Raw genomic sequence first — 23,823 nt, 5'->3', positions numbered from 1 at the left:
CCCTCCTAACAGTCAAACTCCACCACTAATTTAAAAAATAATAAAACTCAAAATTATTACAAAATGCTTCTGGGAATAGAAGTTCTTCAACAGAAAAAGGAAATAGGAAGGTAGGACAGCAGGTGGGCCTGGAAGACATTTGTAGCTGGACACTCTGGGTTTCAGGTCACATGTGAGGACAGTATGAATTCAGTCACTGGTGGTCTAGGCAGGGCAACCTGCAGGCCTGAATGGGCAAACACTGTTTTGAGTTTGGTTAAGTCCTACTTACAGGGACCTTTGGGGCTGCCCCCTCCCTCCCTCATAAATTCATCAAGCTCCAGTATCAGAGGGGTCAGATTGTTCTTCCTGCATCTTGTCCTGGAAGGCTGCTCCAGAACCTCTCTGCACTGATGGCTGGGAACCCTCTTCAATCTCCAGTGCCAGTTTATATAAGATAAAGCTGCATCCTTTAGTTGATTCAGCTTTTCTCTCCCCAGACATTCACTATTTGTTTCCACACATACCTGCAGAGTGCAAATGTACCCCTCCCCAGTCTTTGTTTTGCTACCCTGAAAAGTCAAGCTCTCTGTTGCCCATCCTTGACCATCACAGGTGGTCTGGGTTTGTTTCCCTGCTCTTTTTTTTCCAGCCGGGGCTTCTCTCTCGAGCACTTCTGCAAAATCATAGGCAAAAGTAACATTAGCAATATTAAACAGCTGCTCACTGATAGACTGGAGCTTTATAGAAACATGGGGAAGGACAAGAGGAAAGGAGCAAGAGGAGTGTTTTCAACACGTAAAATACGCACAAATTTAGATGTCACAAAGAACAAACAGGAAACATGGATTAAGTTCCTGCCTCAGGAGTCGAATTTTCCAAAGTGCTGAAGAGTTTCTCCCAATTTCTTGGCCCTGCATTTTTTGTTCTGTTGTTTTCAGACACTCCTTCAACACCACTGGAACAAGCTTCTGACCTAAGTGCACTTTCAGGTTTTTAGTAGTAAATTTTACCTTTCTTGGATAAAATAGCAAATAAATAACATTGAAAGAACCTTCTGGGGCAAATCAAGGTTGGGCTCATCTCCTGCAGAAATCTGCAAGGCAGAGAGGGACAGAAAAGGAAGAAACAACCTGTTGAACAGCTAATGGAAGAGAAAATAAGTGATTTTTAACTGTCTCTGAGGGGTCAATGCTTTACATCAGTATTTTACAGTAAGCAGCAGTCTGCTTTTTGCTGTGTCTTCTATGTCCCTTCCAATTCTTTCCTGTCCCCTTCTCTTATACACCTATATATCAGCATTTGCCTGTTCTTCAAATGTACTGGAGAAATGCAGTGCATTGAACAGAAAAAAAATCATGAGAAAATTTGTTAACAGCATACAGGGATTTCCTCACATCGAGGAAAAACTTATGGGCTGGAATAAACTATTTAAATGTTTTGTACTATTGGAGTAGTCCAAAAATATCCGACTGGAGACTAGGACTTAGCAAATTCACCCTTCCAGTGTTTTCTTGTACGCTCCATATTAGGTAGGCCTAATTGAGTTCCAGAGTCTGTAGCTCTCCAAGCTGCATCACAGAAGACGTCACTGGTCTTCCTTTGGGTTGCTAGAATCTCCTGTTGACTGCCACTACTACTTAATTACTTAAGGAAAGAAAAAAAAAAAAAGGCACTTTGTTCAAGGCTGTTCCATTTTTGGAAATGGCTTGTAATGGCTGTCTACTCAAATGCTTTTTCTACCTTTAGGTCTGTCATCTCTCTCTTAAAAAATCCCAAACCCTTCTCACCAGGGGAAACTGCAGAACTGTACTGGTACAAAGATGTTCTGCGTGCACTGAATTTGCAGAGCAGAAGGATACATTCACTGTCAGAGAAAGGACGCACTCTTCCTGCTCCCCCTGCAAAAAGCTATTTTTTTCAGGTGTCATATCTTATCCCCAGGAAGGGAAGAGGGCTGTGCTAGAAAGTCCTCAGATTCACATTTGGTTCTGTTTACTCCGTCCTTCACAGCACCACTGTAACAATTTATCAATACAATGGAGGGCAAGGCAGACTCCTCTAATGAAAACAAATCCTTGTGAGAGGAAGAAAGAGTTCACAGATCTGCCTCCTAAATCCCACTCCCACTGCAATAATGTTTTCATCACTGCTTACATTTAGGGACATAACGGTACTCAGAGCTGTAAAGCACATCATTTGTGCTGAACAGTCGCAGCACTTTGCCCAAAATAATTTGCAGTCCAAAAGCCCAAATGAACAAAGCACCATAGGAATAAAGACATATGATTAGAATAAATAAGATTTCGCGCTTACAGAGCTCCTGTCATCTGAAAGTATGTGCAGATATTAATTAAGCTCCACAAACCCCAGATGAAGTAGATTAGTAGCTTCATCCCCGTTTTACAGAGGTTTAGAGTGAAGTGTGACACATAATCACAGCTGAAAGTGCAGCGGAGCTGGCGGTGCTGGGGATGGCGAGAGCCAGGGCTCCACCTCCTCCCCAGCCCTCTTCACTGAATTGCCTTCAATGGAAAATGACCGAGTCGCAGTCCTTTGCTCTCTGGAAGAGGAAGGACCCACCCTGTTGCACAAGAGTAGCAAAGCCCTAGCCTGAAGTGTCTTGATACAAACCATGAAATGGTGCTCAGCTTGGGAAGAGAAACCGGGAGCCCGCTCGCTCTCACACATTTGCTTTGGGTGCTCTATCTCGCTCTCTCCAGAACACCAAGAAATCGCCTCTGTGTCAGCATTCCCCACAAACATTCCTAATGACACGGCTTGTGGCTTCTCAGGTTTGGAGGACACGGCATAAGTACTTTAATCTGCGATGCTGGTTTTTATTTTTCTATTTCTATGCATTTTACTCTATTACAACTCAGAAGCCACAGCGACCTAGGATCACATAGACACAATGTAATCAGAAACTATAGTCAATACATACATCAAAACCTTAACATAACCCTCTCTTGAAGCATGTTTTACATACAGAAATTCTGGATATTAAATATAAATAAAAAACACATCTGATACCATCCAAAAATATTTAAAGTAATAAACTGAATGTATCTATGTACTTAAGGAAAAAACCTTTTAAAATAGTGTTACTAGTAAAGCTTCAATTGTTTTGTATGCCAAAGAACAGTTAGAAATTCATTTTGCTGTCATTATCTACTGAAATTCAAGTTCTTATGACAACAATTTCTTAAAGATTCCCTTGAAGTATTTAAGTAGTAGCTACGATAATGAAAACCATTCTCAATATCACAAAAGTAGTACAGCCGGCCACTTAATCAAAATTACCCAGCCCCTAACTCTGCTTAGCATCTTTGCCAAAACAAGAGCAGAGGAGCATCAAACACAGCTAGGAAGAGATACCTCCAGAACAGACAAAACCTAGGTCACTCACTATGTCTCCAGATACAATTATCCACCTAATTACACTGAGGACAAATGCACAGTTTTTCAAACTACAGGGAGATGCATTTTAATGGTGACATTCAATTCTCTGTACACAAATATAAAAAAAACTGAGCAAGAAATGTCACTAGAAAATGAAAACAGACTTATCTACAAAATAGCAAACAAATTGGATAAACTATGGACATAAAGCAGCTCCTTAGATGATAAATAACTCTATTAATGTGAAAACTATACTCTTTTGTTCCCACATTTAAGCATAGAAAGCATTTGAACTTCAGCTTTCAAGGTAAAAATGCTTTTAATTAGGGTCCTTAGCTACTGTACAAGCCATACAGACCTTGGTGTGATGGAGCTATGACAATTTATCCATGCTGAGAATCTGCCTCATGATTTATATGATTACTTCATGGCAGTATGAAACAAATCCCCAAGGAAGTAATGCATGTCATCCTTAAAAATATTAAGCAATCAACCCATGTTTTTATTATGTGAATGGATGCCTTTGAAAACAAGGATGCATGCACCATACTGTGAGGTAAAATGAAATAAATGAACAGAAATAATTCATTTCCATGTTCTAATCAGTGGAAACGGTAGTCTTCAAATTATCCTGATGCTACCAAATGCGAGTCTGGAGACAATAGGTTGACTCTTCTACTAAAATGAACATGAAATTGCATCCTAAGTACACAATGAAGACAAAATTAAACAGTCCGAGACTCTTTGTAAAGGTTCTTTCTTTTTACTCAGCCCTTGCATCCAACTGAACAATTAAGAGAAGATTTAAACAAAGCATCATATAGTTTTTAAATGCTTAAATCTGATCAAAAGCAATGTACCTATCTTAGGCAAAAGGAACATAATCTACACAAAAATCTGTTCTCAAAGCAAGCTTTTCAGCTTCTAGCATTACCAGCAGACAGAAATTTTTATTCCACCAGCTAAAAGGATGTCTGTTGCAAGCAGAATGAAGAATATATATCAAAGACTAGAACTGCATGCTTGCTGGCTGTGTTGTATTCACAAACTGGGACACTGACATGTCTGCAAGGACTCAGGACAACACCGTTCCACTGCTCACTGCTATTATAAATCACAATTCATTCATTAGAGATCATGACTGTTCAAAAAAAATCTAGCCCCTCCAGGCACAAGGACAGGGAAACAGAGCTGTGATAACAAGATCAGGTTAATACAAAATATCTGAAATAGACCATTGCATATTTATGAAAATGTATAGCGGTAATCATTATATGAGTAGAAGATCACAGGACAGTGAGGGTTTTTTTTTAACACTCAGCATACAACACTGCATTTGAAACTAAGCTAATTTTTCGTAAGTGCATTATTTGCTCTAGCCTCTCAGCCTAAAAAGAACTGTATGAAGTTCAGAGAGAGGCAATGACAATAATGAAAGGAATGGGACTGGTTTGGTGATAGATAACCATAAAATCAGTCATGGGAGGGGGACTGAGTAAGAATAGGTGGTGTGTTATAACTTCCAAAATAAGAACAACATGCACCAGTGTGGCTAGGAAGAGCTGTGCCCAGAACATACAAAATTTGGCAGTTCTTTGTAAAGCAGAAAGCAGACCTGTGAGTCTCCTTGCCAAAGGGTACTGTGAATGCTGAGAGCTAACACAGGCTCAAGACAAATTCATGGAGTCCACTGTGCATTACTAATCAAGCAGAATCTAGGTCTACTTCAGGATTTTCCTGAGCTAAGTCATAACCTTAGAAGTACCATATACGCCTGCCCTGCTCTCATTCTTTCCTAGGTACTTCCTGGTGATGCTGTGGGAGAGGAGGACTAGTGGAACCTCTGGTCTGACCCAGTAGTCATGCCAATGTTATGTTAAGTATCCACTTCCAGGAAAAAAATCCTGGTATTAGCTTCAGTTTCACTCTGGGGGGATGACTGGATGGAAAGCAGCTTTGCAGAAAAAGAACGAGTGGACAACAAGCTGGCCATGAGCCAGCAATGTGCCTTTGCAGCAAAGGCAGCTAACGGTATTCTGGGCTGCGTTAGGAGGAACGTTGCCAGCAGGTTGAGGAAGGTGATCTTTCCCCTCTACTCGGCACTCATGAGGCCACACCTGAGTACTGTGTCCTGTTCTGGGCTTCTCAGTACAAGAGACACGGAGCTACTGGAGAGCAAAGGGCCACTGAGATCATTAAGCGACTGGAGCATGTGTCATAAACAAGGAGAAGCCGAGAGAGCTGGGACCGCCCAGCCTGCAGAAGAGAGAAGGCTCAGGTGAGACCTTATCAATAGAGTTAAACATCTGATGGTAAGCTGTAAAGAAGACGGAAGCAGACTCTCCTCAGTGGTATCCTCAGTGACTGGATGGGCACAAATTGGAAGACAAGAAATTCCATTTAAACATAAGATAAAGCTTTGTTTATTGTAAGGGTGATCAAACACTGTAACAGGTTGCCCAGAGAGGCTGTGGAGTCTCCACCCTTGAAGACACACAAACTGCAGCTGGACATGGTCCTGGGTACCCTGCTCTAGCTGAACTTGCTTGAGCAGGAGCTTGGACTAGATGATCTCCCAACATCCCTTCCAATCTCAACCATTCCATGATTCTGCTATGTGGCTGATACCTCCAAACTGCATTTCCCATAGGACCTTTCCCAAAAAACAACCAAGCCTTCCTGGGGAAAGGCCAAAATCTATACTAATCCCAGAATACAAAGCTCACACACAAAACAGTCTACAGTCAATTTGTTGGCCCAACTTAGGTGACTTAAACTCAGGTGAGTGGGAAGATGGTTTTTCCAACCTCAGTTGGAGGGTACTAGGTGACTGTAAAGCCCTTCAGGATGGCTGCCAATCTTACGTTTTGTGGTGCAGTCTCTGTAAGAAAAAGCAGAACTCTCATGATTAGCATAGCCGGTGTTACCCGTATATTCTATTTGACTTGATTATGGAACAAATCAAATACATTTTCACTAGATTATGTTTTCCACCCATTTATGTGGTCACAACAGAACACAGAAATACATTTATAAAGACTGCTTTCCAACAAAACCTAATATATATTTCACTTTGGTTTGCTATCAAGCATAGGGATGAGGCAGTGCAGACAGCTACATGGCATCCTGATAACAACCTTATCATCCTTGCCCCAGCCTTCAAGAGAACCGAGGAATCATTACAATCTTCCACTGCAATCAATAAGACTCAAATATGAGTCAAGCTGATTTTTTTTCTTTGTTTTGATGGTATTTTTTGATTGTTTGGCATAATGATGGAGTTGAGGATGTCTGTTTCCTTCACTTTCAAATATAGGATTCTCTTTTTTCTTCCCTGAACTAAAACATGTTGAGAATTGCTCTAACTCAACAAAGTGCTATGCGAGATGCACGCTGGGCAGGTGTCTTCTGAATATCTCAGTATGTTTTTTAGTTTATCGTGCAATATTATGTATGGAGCTTTAGGGCTCAAATCCAACATACTGGCATTAATTTTCTCCTCTGAATCAAAAGGGAGAATGGTACTGAATGCACTGTGGCTGGGAACTAGGAAATTTCATTGTCTTTCTCTAGTGACATACAGGTAGGTAGAGTTGTGTATCACTTTACAAGGAGGTGTCATCTGCCGCGGCTTATGTGCTATTTTCTGACTTAGTTGGGCACACGTCAGTTTTGTTATCACCATCCCAAAGCTGTGGATATCATGATGTTATATAACCAAATTTGGTACATACTGAAAGAAGTAAGCAGTAGTAGTTTGGTGTAGAAAAGTGCTGTCAGAGATTAGCATCTGGTATGGCCAGGCATGGCCAGGCACAGTGTAAGACGGGGGGATATGGGCTAAAGCTCTTATTTCTGGACCTGTGAAGACACCTACTCAGTGGCAACTCCATTAGCCTCCCTGAGAAGAAGTGCTCTACGATCTTTGCAAGCAGGCCACAGAAGGAGCCTGTGAAGGGGAAGAAGAAAAGAACAGGGCTGTTCTAGTAAAGGGAGAGAAGACAGAAACATGTGAGACGGAACAAGGAGAAATATGGAAAAAAAACCCTAGTAAGTCGTCTTTCCTAAAGAGACCTGTGGCCTTACAGTACGTACAGTTTTTAAGGGCTAAGCCAAGTGAATTGTTTCTGACAGCAAACAGTTGTTCAAACAAAGGAGTTGCTCCACACATCAACAGGAGTACTTTGGTATGTAAGTATGCCCCTATAGCCCGCAAAACTGATTCTATGTGTTTTTCCCAAATGAAAACAGAACTCTTCAACAAATGTGCTTCCTTAGATTAGGTCTTAGCCAGTAGTATCTACTTTGTACAGCCCATTGGTGGATTTTTAATACAGGCTTAAGGATCCTGTGGCATCACTTACAAACTGCAAGTGCTAGCAAGAAGCAGCATAACTATGTGGTATTTTCAATGTGCCTGTGGTTTACTTACCACAGTATTGGACACCAACTGCCAACAGCTCCTGCTGTGAAGCAGAGCGTGCTACCCACCTCATCCGATGCGCTCAGAACTGCAGTCCTGCTGTACGGTGCTGCTGTTCCACACAGCAGCGTGCTTTATATGGAAAGCACGCTGATCTGACAGCTAGTGTAAACACCCTACAGCCACAGTAAAATGCAGCTGTTCTCAGCTACGCAGAAGAAAAGCTTGCGTTTATTATGGTGGACTCTACCCTGTGTAAAAGTGAAGTTATTGACACCCGATGGACCCATTCATGGCTAGATCTGTGCCCTTCATTTAAAGCAAGCAACACTCTTCAGGTTGGAATTTTCCAAATATAGCTTTGACAACCCAGTTCTGAGAGCCCAGGGGAACAGACATGACTACTTTGCTAATTGATGCAGATACACCAGGGAGAATCGGCACTGTCTACAGCAGAGTTTTCCCTTAAAGTGGACTAGGTCAGTTGGATGGCAATTGCACTAAGTCAAACAGTGATTGTCATAACCAGACCCTTTTTCCCTAAATTATTACACATCCGCAACAGTATTACTACAGTGGGAAAGCTATGTACTCAAATGTTTAGGAAGACCAGCACTGAAACAGCATGTGAGAACTTAATTTCCACTGCCTGTGTGTGTGTCTTGCCTAGTTTCAACCACTTGGAACTAGCTGATAATCTAGTTTGGCCTCTTGCGTAATCCAAGACATAGATTTCCCTCTGGTAGGGGACTGAACATACTGTGCTCAAAAACTTGTATTTTTAATAACAGTACAGCTAGTACTTGGCTAACATATACATTTCAGAAAGGCATCCAGTCTTCTTATGGCCTCAAGGAGAGGCAGAATTTACCATTTGTTACATAATATCCTCAATTGTATAAACCCAGTCTTAAGTTCTCCATGGGGACACTGTCTCATTCAGTACACAGGACAAAAATCACTTAGCTAGCAGCCATTCAGTATTTTATTTTTGCCCTTTTTATTCTATGCATAGCCCTAAAAGTCTTGTTTACTGCACATTATTCCAGCTCTGTTCTGAAGGCAGAATGATTAATTTCTTTACAGGCTTTTCTATAGTGCTCATCAGATGTTTCTAACTTGTTACGTACAATTTCCTAGCTTTTGGAAAAATACAAGGGACTGCCATTATGTGGCATCTTATAACAACTGCCATGATTTGGATCAGCGGGGATATGAGCAGACCTTTGCTATCTTAGCTAACAGGTGTAAAACACAGGCTGCTACCATGGCCAAGCTAAAGGAGATGAGGCACACACTTAAGCAAGTGATTTTCACTGATATTTGATGGCACCACGATGGGAAGATTCAGAATTTTAAGGAGACTGAAGGCTATGGAGTAGAAGTACTCTTAAAGGTTCATGCTCCTTTGTCTCTTTCGTAAGACTGACCCCTTTAATTAATCCTTTCCAACACGCCCATCTTTCAACCTATGTGTCTTGGCCTGGTTCCTCAATCCAGTCTCATTCTTCCTATCTATCCAGTCTGATCCAGTGTTACCTCTCTTACCTTCTTTTCTATCTATCCTTATTTCTCTCACTTTGTTACTGAGTCTATCTTTCCTCTTCCCTACTTGCTGATGGAGTGAGTCTCTGCTCCCAAATTCCCCATCTCAATGTCTTTTTTCACCTCTCCTAAATTTTACTTCTATCCCTTGACTAAGAGATGATGCAGCCTACTGGGCATTGAGGGGAATGAGCATTCACAGACTCCTTAGAGGTTTCAGAAATACACATCTACTAAGCATGTATAGAATCTGTTTTTTAACTTGGATAACCTAGGAAGGATTTTCACAAGAATGGTAAAAAGCACACTAATACATTACAAAGACTACCCATTCCTGACAAAACCTGAGACCTAAAGCACAGTAAAGAAGGTGTCACAGAAGACTTTAAGGTCTGCTCTTTAGCCTCGTTTTCAGAAACAGTTAAGCCATGCTGGGTGATGTTTTCCAAAGTAAACTGGCCAGAGCAGGTGTGCATCTCAGAAATCTTTATTCCAAATGACTATAGTTTCAGAAAATTGCAAGGAACTGAAATGGGAATGTGTGGTTCTGCCCATAAAATAAGACAAAAATGAAAACTATTAGTACCATGTTGGCATCTAACTTGATAACTGCTCTGATATCAGTGACTTGTCTGAAATCATGACACTAACTGAGCAAAGAATGTCATTCCATCTTGCCAGGTTTTTACCAACTGGTTTTGCAGAGGATGGATCACAGCAAAGTAAGACTGTTGCACCATATAAGCCAGATACGTGTATAGCTGTTTTGTAACCTTCTCCTGACATACGCACCAGCTATTCATTTGCTAGTTTTGCACTCAACATTCATTATTATGAGGTATCTCATCTCTTGCCTGTAGGTTCTACTGTTTTCTCTCAATTATAACTTCACTTTACATTTGTCCTCTTGTGCACTGATACCCCTTCAGTTCTGGAGTTGCCTGCAGACCTCATCAGGACCAAATTTATGCCAGGAAATACAAGTCTGATAGCAAAGACACAAAGTAGTCGCACGGATATAAAATTCCTGTAAAAATTAATATAGTCAAGAAAGACTTCTAAAATCCCTGAGACCTAGTAAGGGCTATGGTTAACAAGACATACAGTTGATGCAATATGAGCAACTGCTCTAATTTTGTAAAAGAAGTGAGTTTTGGTCTTCCACAAAGCTCCCTGTATTATTATTATTAAGCTCTAGGCCCTGTGCCTGTAAATAAGTTTGTTTTGGGGATGAAATAATACTTGCTGAATAGCAGTGTTACCAAAAAACCCCACAAATGCAGAGTCACTGCCCCTACACAAGGTTGGAGCTAAGCTGAAGCTTAAGACAATAACAGTTTAATTTCCTCATAAACTCATAGTTTATCTTGATTTGAGTAGACACAAGACTCCAGCCCAAGGTTTACAAACCCTGCATGTATCTGTATTCTATAGTTGTTTAGTTCAGATCTTTCAAACATCAGTGTACTGCTTATTTAAAACGCACAACAGTTGGTAGGAAAAGCAGAAAAGACAAAGCTGTGAATTGACTTCCAAAACTATCAGCCTTTGTCAATTAAAATATTTACTTTTGACACAAGTCGTAATTAGTTAAAAACATTCAATCCAGTCTTAAAATAGAGGTTCAAGCTACCCAATTTATTCTTGGAACAGTCACTTGCTCTCAGGATTAGGAAGACAATGGCATCCAGAGCAAGCATGAGCCCTCTCCCCTCTTATTACAGTTAATCAGGAACATAAATACTATAATGGAGCTGAGCCCCTGCAAACTCACCAGGCTGTGCATAATTTCCACTCCAGCTGGATTCACTGTGAGCGCTTCATCATACAATTGCCTAGCCTCCTCCAAATTGCCTTTCATCTCTGCAAGCCTCCCACGCATGTACAGTACAGCATGAGACGTGGGGAAAAGACTAGCTGCCTCCTGGATACAAAAGCCTGCTTCTTTGAGATGCTGCTGTTCCATGAAGAGTTCAGCTAAAAACAAAACAAAACAAAAACAAAAACCATCCTACCATTAGTTGAAATAAGTCAGAGACCTTTCTTCACATTAATTACATATCATCTCCCTTAAGCATATTAAAACATGAGGTCATGGTCCTGCACGGTGCTTACTACTATGGTTAGTGCTTACTATCACGAGTGGATTCACTGAATGCATCTCTTGGAATGCTAAGGACTCTATACAGATGTTCATAGACATCTTTAGGTGTTGTCCTGACAGAGGACGGCCTTAAGGATTCCTCAATCAGGAATGTAAACAGTGCTGAACTGAGCCCTAAGGAAGCAGGGCTGGTAGCCACTTGGAGCCATCATATGTATTTCCAAATAATCTGGGGGAAAAAAAGAACAGAATACGCTATCACTGTCTACTGAGAACTTTAAACATGTCAGAGTAATAGGATACATCTGACTGAGCTGGACATTAGATAACTTATTTAAAAGAGTATTTCCACATTTTAAAAGATTATTAGAAGTGTTTCTCTCTGCTTATTTGTCTAGTTTATGAGATAGCTGTCTCTTAACTTTTCAGAGACTATTAACCTCAAAAGGCTTTTATCATTGAGACTTATTTATATTGTTTATTCACACATTTACTTCCTCATGCATACTCTACAGAAAAACAAGAGAGCGCTCTTGGAAGACACTGCTCAGTCATTTCCTTTCTTCAACTATCAGCAACTATCTTAGTGGTTTTCTTAGAAAAAACCAAAATGCAACAGGCAAACTAATGTGCTTGACTGTCAATTTTTTAATCAAATAATTTCTCATGTTAAACAAATTTCGTAACATATCTCATGGCTAAACATTTCTCAGGATTTGGACTAGATCATCGTTGGACTAGATGATCACTGCAGGTCCCTTCCAACTGAAATAGTCTATTCTAATTCTAGATTTATCATGCATTAAATCTTTGCAAAAAGCTTCAAAAATGATACTCAATTTTCTCTGCCATATGCAACTGAAAAGGGAAACTCTGTTTTTAGAGAGATATGTATATATGTATGTATGTATGTATATAAAGCAATTCTTGCTCTTCATACAATAGCCGTTGCTCTTTGGTCCATAATCTGTTTGCGTTCTACACATTATCACTGCAAAAACTCAAAGTATTTTTTTTTTTCTTAAACTGATGTGGTAATGCGGTAAGTATTGACTGTTCAAGAGTCCATTTCAAAATTACTAATTCAGGCTCCAGATTTAGATAAATAATTCTGAAATTAGACAAAACATTAAATGCCCTGATTGTTAAAGGTAGTGAATATTCTCAGGAAGTCTCGGTGAGAAGGGAAATTAACCTGAAAATTCCTCTTAAATAGCTTTGGAACTCTGTCAGTTTCACAATTCCAGGAGACCCAGATGACTGTGGCGACTTGGCATCCTGACATGGAGCTTGCTGGGTAGAGGTGAGCAGGAGAGCATCTCAAAGGCAGTCTTGCCCAACCACTGAAAGGCTCCTCCTTGACTTGTCTGACATGAGACTGGGACAACAAATAGCACCTCTATCGGCACACCAGAAACAATTGTATACTGAAATAACACCCTTCCACTTCTGAAGTTGTCCTTCTAGAAGAAGGGCAAGACATTGTTGAGAAAATGCTCAAATATTTCTTAGCCATTCCTAGGCTGTGCTACAGATAAATGTCATTCTCCAAGGCTGTCAACATGAGCAAAACATTAGTTCTTGGCAAGAGCTATACTCTTTAAGAGTGACTGACAGACATTTCTTTATGGTTAATAATTATAAGATCTCAGCATGCATCCCTTCCCTTGGCTCCAAGAGGCTGCAGCTATCTATAATAACAGAGAGCAAGGCCATGCACCTTGTCAAGCTGAGCATGCGCGCAGCCTTACTCAAAAGTTTGTGGGATATCAATATTTTACTTGCACTTCTGAAGGAACAGAGCGTTTTCCGGCAAAGAGCTGCACAGCAGCTGACACTGTGCATGCGGCAATAATGAGGGCAGGGATGTGCAAAGTGAGGATTCACAGACTGAAGATAAATGCTTCATTTGCAAGCTTAGCACAAACTAAGTGTCACAAAAGAAGAGGTGAAATCCTGGCACTGTTTGAAGTCAGCAGAAGTTCTGGATACTGCCATCTTAAAAGCTCTATTAGCAACTAGTGGCATAAGGTGACTTGTTTCATTTCACAAAAGAATCGGGAGCAAGGGAGTTTAGATGTGAAATCACGCACAGCTGGTGTTTCAATGCATACAAAATGGAGAGTACTTATTCTTTCTTTCAACGGTACCCGTAAATCTTCTTCAGTAATAACAATTATTTAGAGGAAGTGCAGCAACACAGAATCTAAATAAGATCTACAAATTGTATTTTATGGTATGGTAATGTAGCATATTAAAGTTCAGTCCATTTCTTTGCAGGCTCAATAGTCAATAAAAGACGACTTAATAGTGTAGGCCACCTAATCTGCATGAAAAAAAAAGAATGAGAGAGGTGCCTTTGGGTTAGAAAAGGAAAGGAGTGCAGCCACCCAGCTAAAATCAGACATTAAGGGAAATCGCTCAGGCCTGCATTAAAATGTGTTCTGTAAACTCACTTTTAACTTCTATTACATACCCATTTTATTTACAGATTAACAAGATGCACTTAGGCAACATGGAATAAAAACACAGCTAAAGACAAAAACCAAAACCAAAAACCAAGGACCCATTAAATTTATCATGGTAATGTCTCAACAGCACTGAAAGTACTGAAACATTTGCCTTTGTGTTACCTGGGTTAGCAACTTCCTGTCCCCTGCATTATTCAGCCCATCTCCTTTTATCACCTAATCATGCTGTAAATAAACATCTAACCAAACCAGCAGTCCTCGTGAGGAAGTTCTGTTATAGAGACATGGCACCCAATTCCACTCCAAAGCAGAGGGTGTCCCCTCAGGCTGACATAGGTAGAGAAGATCTGCAATTCAATGGTTCAGGGAAACCATTTATGAACCTCAAGTGGACATCATTCTTGATACTGACATTCTTTGCAGCTTTGAATCTAAAGGCCATGTTTGCAAGCGTCCTTGCTGTTTCTCACCTAAGACCATCTTCATAAAAACTTAAACAAATTTACATTCTGTTTTGAACTAAGTACCACCAAAGGGTCTCTGAATCCTACAGAGCAAAGAGAGATGATCATCCTGGATGTACCACCTCCTCTACTAGCCTCTCTGGAATAACGCTAGAAATGTGAACGATTACTGGGAAATATTTCAGCATTTTTACTGAAGGTGTGGGCTGAGACAGTGTACTGCATGGATGGGCAAAGACAGGATGAATCGTGCACCGCCTCATTCACTAACCAAAGCTTGGGCCTGTACCCACTGAGACCATGACCCAGCTGACTTCAAGGTCCAGCCTAGCATGATTCATTTCTTTCTCATATTCACCTTATGCTTCCCATCTGTGCCCTCTTGCAGTACTGTCCAGCCTACTCTGCTGTTCTTCCAAACAACTGTCGTCTCCTCTCGTGAGAGGCCTCTGTGGCCTCCTTTGTCTTTACTCGCAAGCAGACTTCCACTGATACACCAGTCATAATGCTGGGCCTAGTCCCTGAGAGCAGCATGCATGTCCACTCAGATTATCATTAGCTCCTAATATGAGCTCCTAGTTCTTCCAGCTGTTTCTGCTAGCATTTAAGCTCATCTACAGTGAAGATCCTTAATCGAGTGAGAATTGCCAGAAGCATATCGTCTACTCACTCTCCAAAGACCGGTAAGAAACACACAGACCAAGAGCGCTTCCCAGAACACTGACAAAGCTGGGTCTCCTGCAGTCAGGCTCCTTTTTTCACCTCAAAGATAAATTACTTGACAGAGCTCTGTTAGGGAATCCATCAGAGGAGTAACAACAATGTAATCTAGCCATGTCTGCATCCCAGTGCTAGTCTGAGGAACACTTGCCTGCCATGACCTTGAACACTGACTTGATTTCCAGTTTCCTAAGTGTTTCAAAGCAGTGTCAAGAGCGATTGTGCTTGTCATCACAGAAGCAGCAACAACTGTAATTCTAGGCAAAAAGTCAAACGGATTTGAAATGTATTTCTGTGATGTGAACAACCCAAGAGTTAAAATTTCATTCCTTGAGAATCATGTTCGGTGTTATCCAAGATGCAGCACTAACTCCCCCAAGGAGACTGCTCCACATCACTCGGCTGTGTGTGCCCACCGGATCTAAAGCACTCAACTACTCTCGTCCACCCCGAAACTGCTACTGCATAGCGACACGGCTGGCGCAATGCAGCCGGATGACAGCAAGATAGTACAGGGGGAAGCAGCCCTTCTCACTTGAAGAAGGTGAGAGCACCAGTGAGGATGTATAGGGAGGCGACTTCTGTTCCACATCATCAGCCTTCAGGAGCTATTAATGCTTGTTACTGCAGCAGCCCTTAACCACCTGGAAAGACCCACTCCTCTGAGACAGCTCTGCCTTCAGCTGTGAATACAGAGCTATTACTGTGACAAAGGGTTCCCCCACTGCCTTTCCTTTCTGGCAGGTGACATTTAGTCATTGTTCCATATTACGACACCACCCTGCACGCAGTAGCTTGACAATTTGCGGGGAGATTAGATGGAAGATTCCTCAAGCAGTACTCTGACTGCAAGAATTTCATTTGATGGAAACCTTTGATACAGAAATGAAGAACAGAAACTGCCACGTGTTCCCATCCACCTGAGCTCAGCACCTTGCTCTTTTGAATGAAGCAACAGATTTACATCCTCAAAGGTTGTCTCTGCATGCAAACTGGTAGTTAACTGGAGTCCAGGGACCTGCTTTAAATTTCCAAGCTTTGGGTCTCACAGATGCTGAAATGGCCACTAAGCTTATTTACAAATGCAGCATTAGAGTGAACATTTCTGGAAGCAACACAGAACCACCACAAGCTAACTACTCTACTAAATGGAGCAGTCACAACTGCAGTCAAACTACTCCTTTATGTGAAGTGGGGCCCTGGTCACTGGTGAAGAAATAGCTCTTTTCCAGCTGGGGGAAGCAAGCCACCATCTTCTAAGCAATATGGCCACCACTGATAAGGGTGACATAAAAATGCTTCTGTTGAAAGGGCACTTTCTGAGTTCTCTTGTACCCTCAAACACATATTACTGGCTATAGTCAAAGAAAGGACTTCTAAGTCTTCATATTCCAGCCTTGTCAAGTATAAATTCCTATTTTATTTCTGTGGTATGAATAAATATCCTGCTTCCTTCTTCATGACTGTGTATGCTCTATCATTTGCCCAAGTTACTGAGCAGCAGAGGAGATGCTAGTATTTGGTACCCTCTGTCATTTTCTGGGTACCACTGGCAGCACAACAGGTTTTCCTCCATCTCTCAGCAAAGGATCTACAGACTGCTTAACAAAGAGCATTGCTAGCTGCTGCCTGTATCCTTCACTAGCAAGTGTTCACACACGTGCACGTTTGCATGTCCCAGATTTCGAGAAATGGCATGTGCTCTTTAAAGACTGCCCATGCCAACGGATTATCAGCCACAAAGTTTCACGTCCTGCTCCAGCAATGAGAAATATCCAGAAGCCTCAGGAAGGGGGGGAAGCAGTCCAAAATGCCCTGTGCCAATACAAGGCTAAGGTTCCTTTTGACTTTTTAAATTAATTGTTGATAGAAAATAAAATAAACCAAGCCGGAGAGTGTAGATCAAAACCTAGTATCCCCCTGAGGACATTCAGATGAAGAGAAATGGGGAATTTGGTGATCCTTAGCCTGCACCAGAAAAAAGTCTAGCACAGAGCTTGCTAAACCAGAAGGCTTAGCAGAACCACTGCTGGCTTCTTAAATTCACCAGTACCATTTAAAAGAGGACCAAACCAATGCACTTTACCATTTCTAACTCCAGTGTGAAGTGTTCCTAATCCCTCCTAGTAAGTAAAGACTGCAGGGCAGCCATCTTTGCAGTACACCTTTATTCCCCTCAGTGACAGCTGTGAAATAAAGGACTCCCTCCCGCTCCCCCTCGCCAGGCTCCAGCTTTTCACATTGCTTTCTGTCACTGTAGAGAGCCACAAAAACCACCAGCACTTATGGAGCTCAAAAACTGCTCAAGCAGCGAACGGGGAAGATCTAAATTTGAAATTCTAAAATTTGAAAGCATTTTTTTTTAAACACAAAAAGAAAGAAAAATATTAGAATCGCTTCAACAACCAGTGCTGCATCACAGCACAGTATGTGATCCCAGCTATTCTGGCAATGTCAGTAAAGATGTCTCCCAAACCTGATAAACACCTTTAATATCAGAGCTAATAACTTGAGGAGGCTTAGGATCGCTAAAAGCTTCAGGAAGGAAGAGCATTTAAACACCCATGGGCAAGCTGTGCAAATACAAGCTGTGCCGGGTGAGCCGAGGGGCAGCAGGGAGGGCCCGGCCGTGCCCTTGGCTGCTGCTGGGGCGCCCGCTGTGCGGCTGCGTGGCCGCAGGCCAGCTGGGGTTGAAGATTCCAGCCTGCTGGCCTCGGTGACACGTTCTCGTGGAACAAAGCCCATCTCCTCTAACACAGCGTTTTTCCCAGGAATTGGCCCATATGGAATAAAATAAATAAATCGCAAGCATGTTGTGAAGGGGAAAAAAAAAGTTCCTGCTGTACGTAACTCGGGGGAGCAGATGTTTTTCCATTAGCTCACTGTTCTCTGCTACACTGTCTCTTTACATTTCTCGTTCATGGCATGTTCATTATAATATTTTTTTCCTAGGGTAAACTTCTAGCATGTTACTGAGACAGCGGGTAGCCCACTCCAGCCCCACTGTGAGTACGTGGAATAGTTATCCCAGTAATTTTTCTTTAAATGCTCCTTTAAATTAGCCTTAGGTCTACCTGGTGAGGTTCACAGACTGCCTTTAGCAGGCATTTAGCCAATCTCAGATCAAATTACCAGACCTACTTTGCTGTGAGTGGCCATATTTGGTAAAGTATTGGGTTAGTCAAGAAGCTAAATTGTCAGATATAAAGTACTAGTAAAGACAAACAGAGTGGACATTGTAGTTAAAAGTAAAGCTTAAAATAATATAGCAATAGGAGCTGGAATATTAGAACTCTTATTAAAACTTGCTTGCAGCATTCTAAAATGCTCCATATAAATAGAGCATACAGTTATTACTGTCGGGAATATAATCACACATACTTCAGATAATAATTCACTCCAGTTACCCAAAGAGCTTAAAACTACTATAACTATTTCTTTTCAGTACTGACACGCTTTGCTTTCCAGGTCAAAAGTGATCTTATTAAAATGTCGAATGAAGGTAAATTTTGGTCATAAATTTGAACCATTTCCAATACATTCTCCTTAGCCAAACAGTATGACTGTATTTTTCTAAACAGAAAGGAGCAGTACTGGCATGATTTTAAAAAGGAAACAAGAGATAGAAATAGTTCCTAGGTCAGACATTTCTCTTAGTAACACAAGCAGTATTATCACCCGTAATCTCTAGGATTCCCCTTGCAGCTCTTCTTGCAACAAGAGGTGGAAGGAGTTAACGAGCTTTAACAATGCTTTGGAAGTTCCTTCTCTCCTCTCAAAGTGGTTAAGCTCTCAGTCATGAAAAGCAGAACCAAGAAGAAAAACAGGCATATGGATCGCATAAAGACCACCTCTCCTGGAGCTGCACCACAGCAGCATGTGCACTGCAGCACCCTTCCTGAGCACTCCTCCAAATGAGCTGTTTCTCAGTCTCGGAGCCAACAATAATGTTTAGGCTTATTAATGTTAAAGCCTAATGAGACAACTCTCTCCTTTTAAGAAGCCATTACATTTCAAGAGGACTGAGAGGTTATTGTTAAAAGGGACCATACAAGCTATGTTAATCACAGTCTTTGCTGCAGAACACTTGAAAACAGAGTATGTCTATTAGTATTCCTCTAAGCACGCCTGCCGCAGGGAGTGGACCACCTCTCTAGTCTTTGGGGACAGCAGATCTCATACTCTTCCAAAGTTAACTGTGAGTACCTGCAGGGAAAACAGGAAGAAATGGAAGCCCACTGAAGAAATATGCCAAGTTCCCTGCTGCAGATGACTGTACTCCCAACTGGTCCTACAAGAGATGGCTGGACATAAGATTAACAGTGAGAAGTCACAGTTTTATTTGGATATGTGAAAAAGAACAAGAGGACTCCTTCTGGAGACCACAGATCCATCGAGTAGCTCTTTGGTTGCTTACAGGAAGCTACAAAAAATTAGCTTGCCAAAGTTAACTAGGCATCGCCGCAGGGAAAGCCAAGGTGCAGCATCCAGTATAGTGCAGCACACTTGGACTGGGCAGCCGCACTTCCCAAGCTGCTGCTTCCCCATATAACTGTGCTGGTCATAAACCCAGAAAAGTTACATATAAAAACACTAAGTCAATGCCCTCTGATGCACAAGATAAGTATATTTATCACAGGACAAAGAGATTAACTATTTGCACAGGGTTCACAGTCTCGCTTGCCTTCCGCCACTGTTAAGGGAATGCACATACTCTCATGCACTAATTGTGAGACCTGTTTGAAGCGCAACAAGGGCTCTCCAGCTCTGAGGGACTGAGGATGCTTCTGCACAAAGCAGGAACTCCTGTTGCAGCTGCAGGTGGAGGGTAATACAATAACAATTCCCCCACATAAGCGCCATCTGACAGTTACCACTCACTAACGGTTCCCTTGCAAGCGTATGTGCTGGCTTTGCAGCCTAGATGCCGGGAGGCTGCAACAACAGCCTCACATAGCTGTGGGATAGCTGGTTTTGTAAACCTCTTTCCAATCTAAGTGCAGAAAGCTGTAGCCAGATCAGTTGGTTGGGGCCATTAGTTTTCACGCCTCGGGATATGAGGAGGCACAGGAACTATAATGGCTCTAATGGAACCCAGACGTGATTGCAGCCTGGTGCTCTAAATCCATCCCCATGCACAGAGACATGGCCAGCTGCGTCCTGTTAGTGTCTGAAAGGGACGGATGCTTTGTTGTAAATTTACTGTAGTATGAGGTTAGGAAATGGTAATAGTTTTATCTAAAGATTTATGATTCAGGCCCAAAAGGTTAAAGTGTTAATGACTAAAACAAAAACAACAATACACGAGTCATCTCCCAAAGGCAGATTAACATTTTTTCCCTTTAGAGACAGGACACAGAGGTATGAGAAAGTTAGGCAACTTGCCTAGAGTCACAAGATGAGTCATTGACTGAAAAAGGACAAGTCCAAGCTAAACCTGATAGAAATCTACAGCATACTGGTGCAGCTCTACAATGAATATGAAGGGACTCCGGATGCAGGCATCAGAATGTTATGGTAATTGCCTGTTGCTTTCCACAGCTGTAAATTTTAGAGTGAGCTGTAATGCAAAAGCATGTGACTACCTCTACTATTTTTAACCACATATTTCTGTTTAATTTGTTGTTTACAAAATATCTGTATTGTGGAAGTCATTAACTTCTTATGAGTAGACCTGTTCTCCTTTCCCCTCCTTCCAGATGGAAAAGATTCTAGTACAGAGGGTCAATGACACCCTTTCAGATTGTTCCACTCACTAAACCAAATGTAAGATATGCCCCACTTCAAAGAAATCCTCTAACTATTCAGGCACTGTGCCCTTCTCCGCAGAAAGTAAAGACTGCCCTGAAATACCTGCATCTCTCCTCATCCCTCAGGATAGAGAATGCAGCGACTTCCACACTACTAGAAAAGAATGGGCAGTACCTCACTGAGGGCTCATTAAGATGCTTCCATAACAACTGACTTCAGTAATGAAATCACAAAGCAGTCACAGTATGCATTTTCAGAACATCAATCCTGATTCAAGTCCAGTTAAAAGTAAGCATGAACCAAACAGATTTTAAAAACCTGTAGAACAGGACAGAAAAGTTACAGCTTCTAAAAATAAATTCTATCTAAAAGAATTAATTAACACCTTTGAGAAAGGCACTCAATTTACACTGAAAAGTAATCGTAGCAGTTCACAGCTAGGTCACAGCAAGCACTAGGTTTTTATTGCTTTTGTCTTTTCACAGAGCAGCAAAAATGTAAACTGCCTAGAGCTATGTGCAGGATGATGGACAACAGACACCTGACTTCTCATCACAATAAACTCAGGTTTTTTTGCTCCCCAGCAGCCTCCTCTGCAGCCTTAAATCACGAGCATAAATCAAATAAAGCAAAATCTTGCTAATGATTTTGAAGCTCACAGCACATCACTGAAATTTACATACACACAAGTCATTAAGTGAACACATGTGATTAACTTAAAGGGTGATGCATTCCATAAGGTAACTTCTTTTGTTCTTTAATAGTTAGTCAAATTGTAACAAAAAAGAATGTCATATATTTTGTACCAGAACTGAAGTCTAACTGGTAGAAAATGGCCCACAAAAACAGCTATAAAAATCTCTGCTGAGAATTAGGGTGAGACTGCATGTTTTACATGAGAATTGTCAATTGTGCAGATTAGCTAAATGAGAATTTGGAAGCTTCTCCTGCATACAGAATAGCAAATTCTCAGCAAGGTTCCAGTGGACTCTGCTTTTGCATTTTTTGCATTTGCTCATTGCAAATGGTAGCAGACACATCTAAGAAGCAATCACAGCACTCAAATGTAATTTCAGGCACACAACCTGTGGGCCCAGTTGTGAAAGAAACGCTGTGTCTCTTAAGAGCAAAATTGCTGGGTCAGAACTCTTTCTATCAGTCCTGAAATGCAAATGGCAGAATGTGCTGTGCAACCCTATTCCTTATCAAGTGTCCTACATAAAACCCTTTCACGAGTTTGGAGATCGCCTCTGGGTAGAGTTCCTTCTCAGTGTTCTCTTTTCCCTTCATGTGCTGCGCTGTAGCATCTCTGCTTGAGTGTCTCAAACTGACATGCAACCTAAAAGTCCTCGGGAGATTCAAACAGTCAAGGATAAAATAAGTGGAGGACTTATTCTTTTTAATATTTTTCACTTAAATCTCAGCAAAGAATGGAAAGTTCTCAGTTTAAATAAAACTTACTACATGGTTTGCCCAGTCTAATTACATGGAAGCATGTAGGAAAAGGAGAATTAAAATAATTGCCCCTACCAACTCCATTTGTTAATGAAGAAGTACCTACCTCTTCTTTTTAAAGTGTATTTTAGTGATGACTGAAGTTTTGTGTGTTACGGAAAAATAGAAGTGAGCTGAAAAATCACAATACTACAGTATTTTACTTGTTATATTGAATCAAAGAAATGGTATCTAAAAAACCAGCTAGGATAGATAGGCAGATTTTCTGCTGGAATAAGATTTTCCACTACTGATTTCAACTACTCTGGTAATGCTTAAGTCATCTCATTCACCACTGGAGAGGAAAAGGAATTCCAGGTGGTCCAGGCCTTACCAGCTTGTAGCCAGATTTGTTCAAGGGCTGTCCACAGCTGCACAGGTCCTTGCTTCATTGCGCTGCTCTGCATGGTGATTTCAGACATGGCCTCTTCCAGTCTTGATGCGGCAAGGGAGGAGGCTCGCTGTGATCCTATGGATCAAACAAACAGGAACAAGAAGACGTTATACTTCCTTGGGATTTTACTTTGACTCGTTAAGGCTGCAGGTCTGATTGTCCACTCACTGCATCGGTTTTATGTAATAAGAACTCCACTGGATTCTGGTGTGACTGACTGCAGAATCATATTTTATAAAAGGTTAATTTAATGAAAAAACCCACTAAATTACCCAAAGGCTGCAGCTCAAACAAGCAAATTAAGAAACAGACAATAATTTTATAAAGGTCTGCTTAGCATTCATCAAGGAAGCAACTGTATTTTGCTCATTTGGAAAGCAGAACTCTACCACCAAATATTTCCCAGGAATACTTATTATTAACTGGTTTTATAAGCACACTGTCTCCACACAATTAGAAAATATGGCCCACTACTGTAAAATCGTAGTACAGCGTTAGAGAGTAGCTTGGCACCATTCACACAGAACACACATTTCAATGACATCAGTATTGTCCTACTGGTATAGAGGCAGCGTGGTTTTTCATTTAACCTTGGGGAGCAGAAAGCTCAGTGCTTTGACTATATTAACCTTTAGTATGCGCTGTAACATTTACGCAAGAATAAAGTATTTGGCGCCCACGTCTCTGGAAACAAAACATCACATCAAAAGCTACTCCCAGGAAGAATGCCTGGACAGAGACCATGTAATCCAGTACAGCAAGTGGGATTACACTGGTGGGCAGAACTCTCAGAGGGGCACCAAGAGAAATGAGATTTCAGAGTTGGCTTTGTAAAGCTTTGGGAAATAAATATTTTAATACACATAGGTTTTATGTGACTAAGATTGATAAGCTCTTTCTCTGGAGAGCTGCTGTGACTGAAGCACTTGTGCTGATTAGCATTACTCTCCAATCTATCCTTACAGGCTGACCTCGTAGACCACAAGATCCCAGAGTTAAAACCCCACTTTCTCTCACCGCAGCCACCCTGAAGGAGCAGCAGAGCCTAGGAACAGGTACTCTGAGAAGCTGGGAGG

At 41.4% G+C, this 23,823-nt stretch overlaps 1 protein-coding gene across 3 annotated transcripts in view; it reads right to left on the bottom strand.

Moving 5' to 3' along the window:
- The window catches only part of TTC7A (tetratricopeptide repeat domain 7A), a 180,021-nt gene that overhangs the window by 31,578 nt on the left and 124,620 nt on the right, over nucleotides 1–23,823 (bottom strand). Inside the window, exons 18-20 of one of the 3 annotated variants that reach the window (XM_086745751.1) lie at nucleotides 22,688–22,822; nucleotides 11,124–11,326; nucleotides 5,957–6,262 (exon numbers count right to left, since the gene is read on the bottom strand). In XM_086745751.1, the coding sequence (XP_086601877.1) occupies nucleotides 6,242–6,262; nucleotides 11,124–11,326; nucleotides 22,688–22,822 (359 nt within the window). In that variant the 3' untranslated portion in view covers nucleotides 5,957–6,241. Of the gene's footprint in view, nucleotides 1–5,956; nucleotides 6,263–11,123; nucleotides 11,327–22,687; nucleotides 22,823–23,823 lie in introns of those variants that run through there. The other 2 variants (XM_086745752.1, XM_086745749.1) reach the window with 2 other exon arrangements.

The sequence above is a fragment of the Chlamydotis macqueenii genome, chromosome 3, assembly GCF_036417535.1.
Source record: "Chlamydotis macqueenii isolate bChlMac1 chromosome 3, bChlMac1.mat, whole genome shotgun sequence".
Taxonomy (NCBI): Eukaryota; Metazoa; Chordata; class Aves; order Otidiformes; family Otididae; genus Chlamydotis; species Chlamydotis macqueenii.
This window is presented reverse-complemented; position numbering and strand designations above follow the sequence as displayed.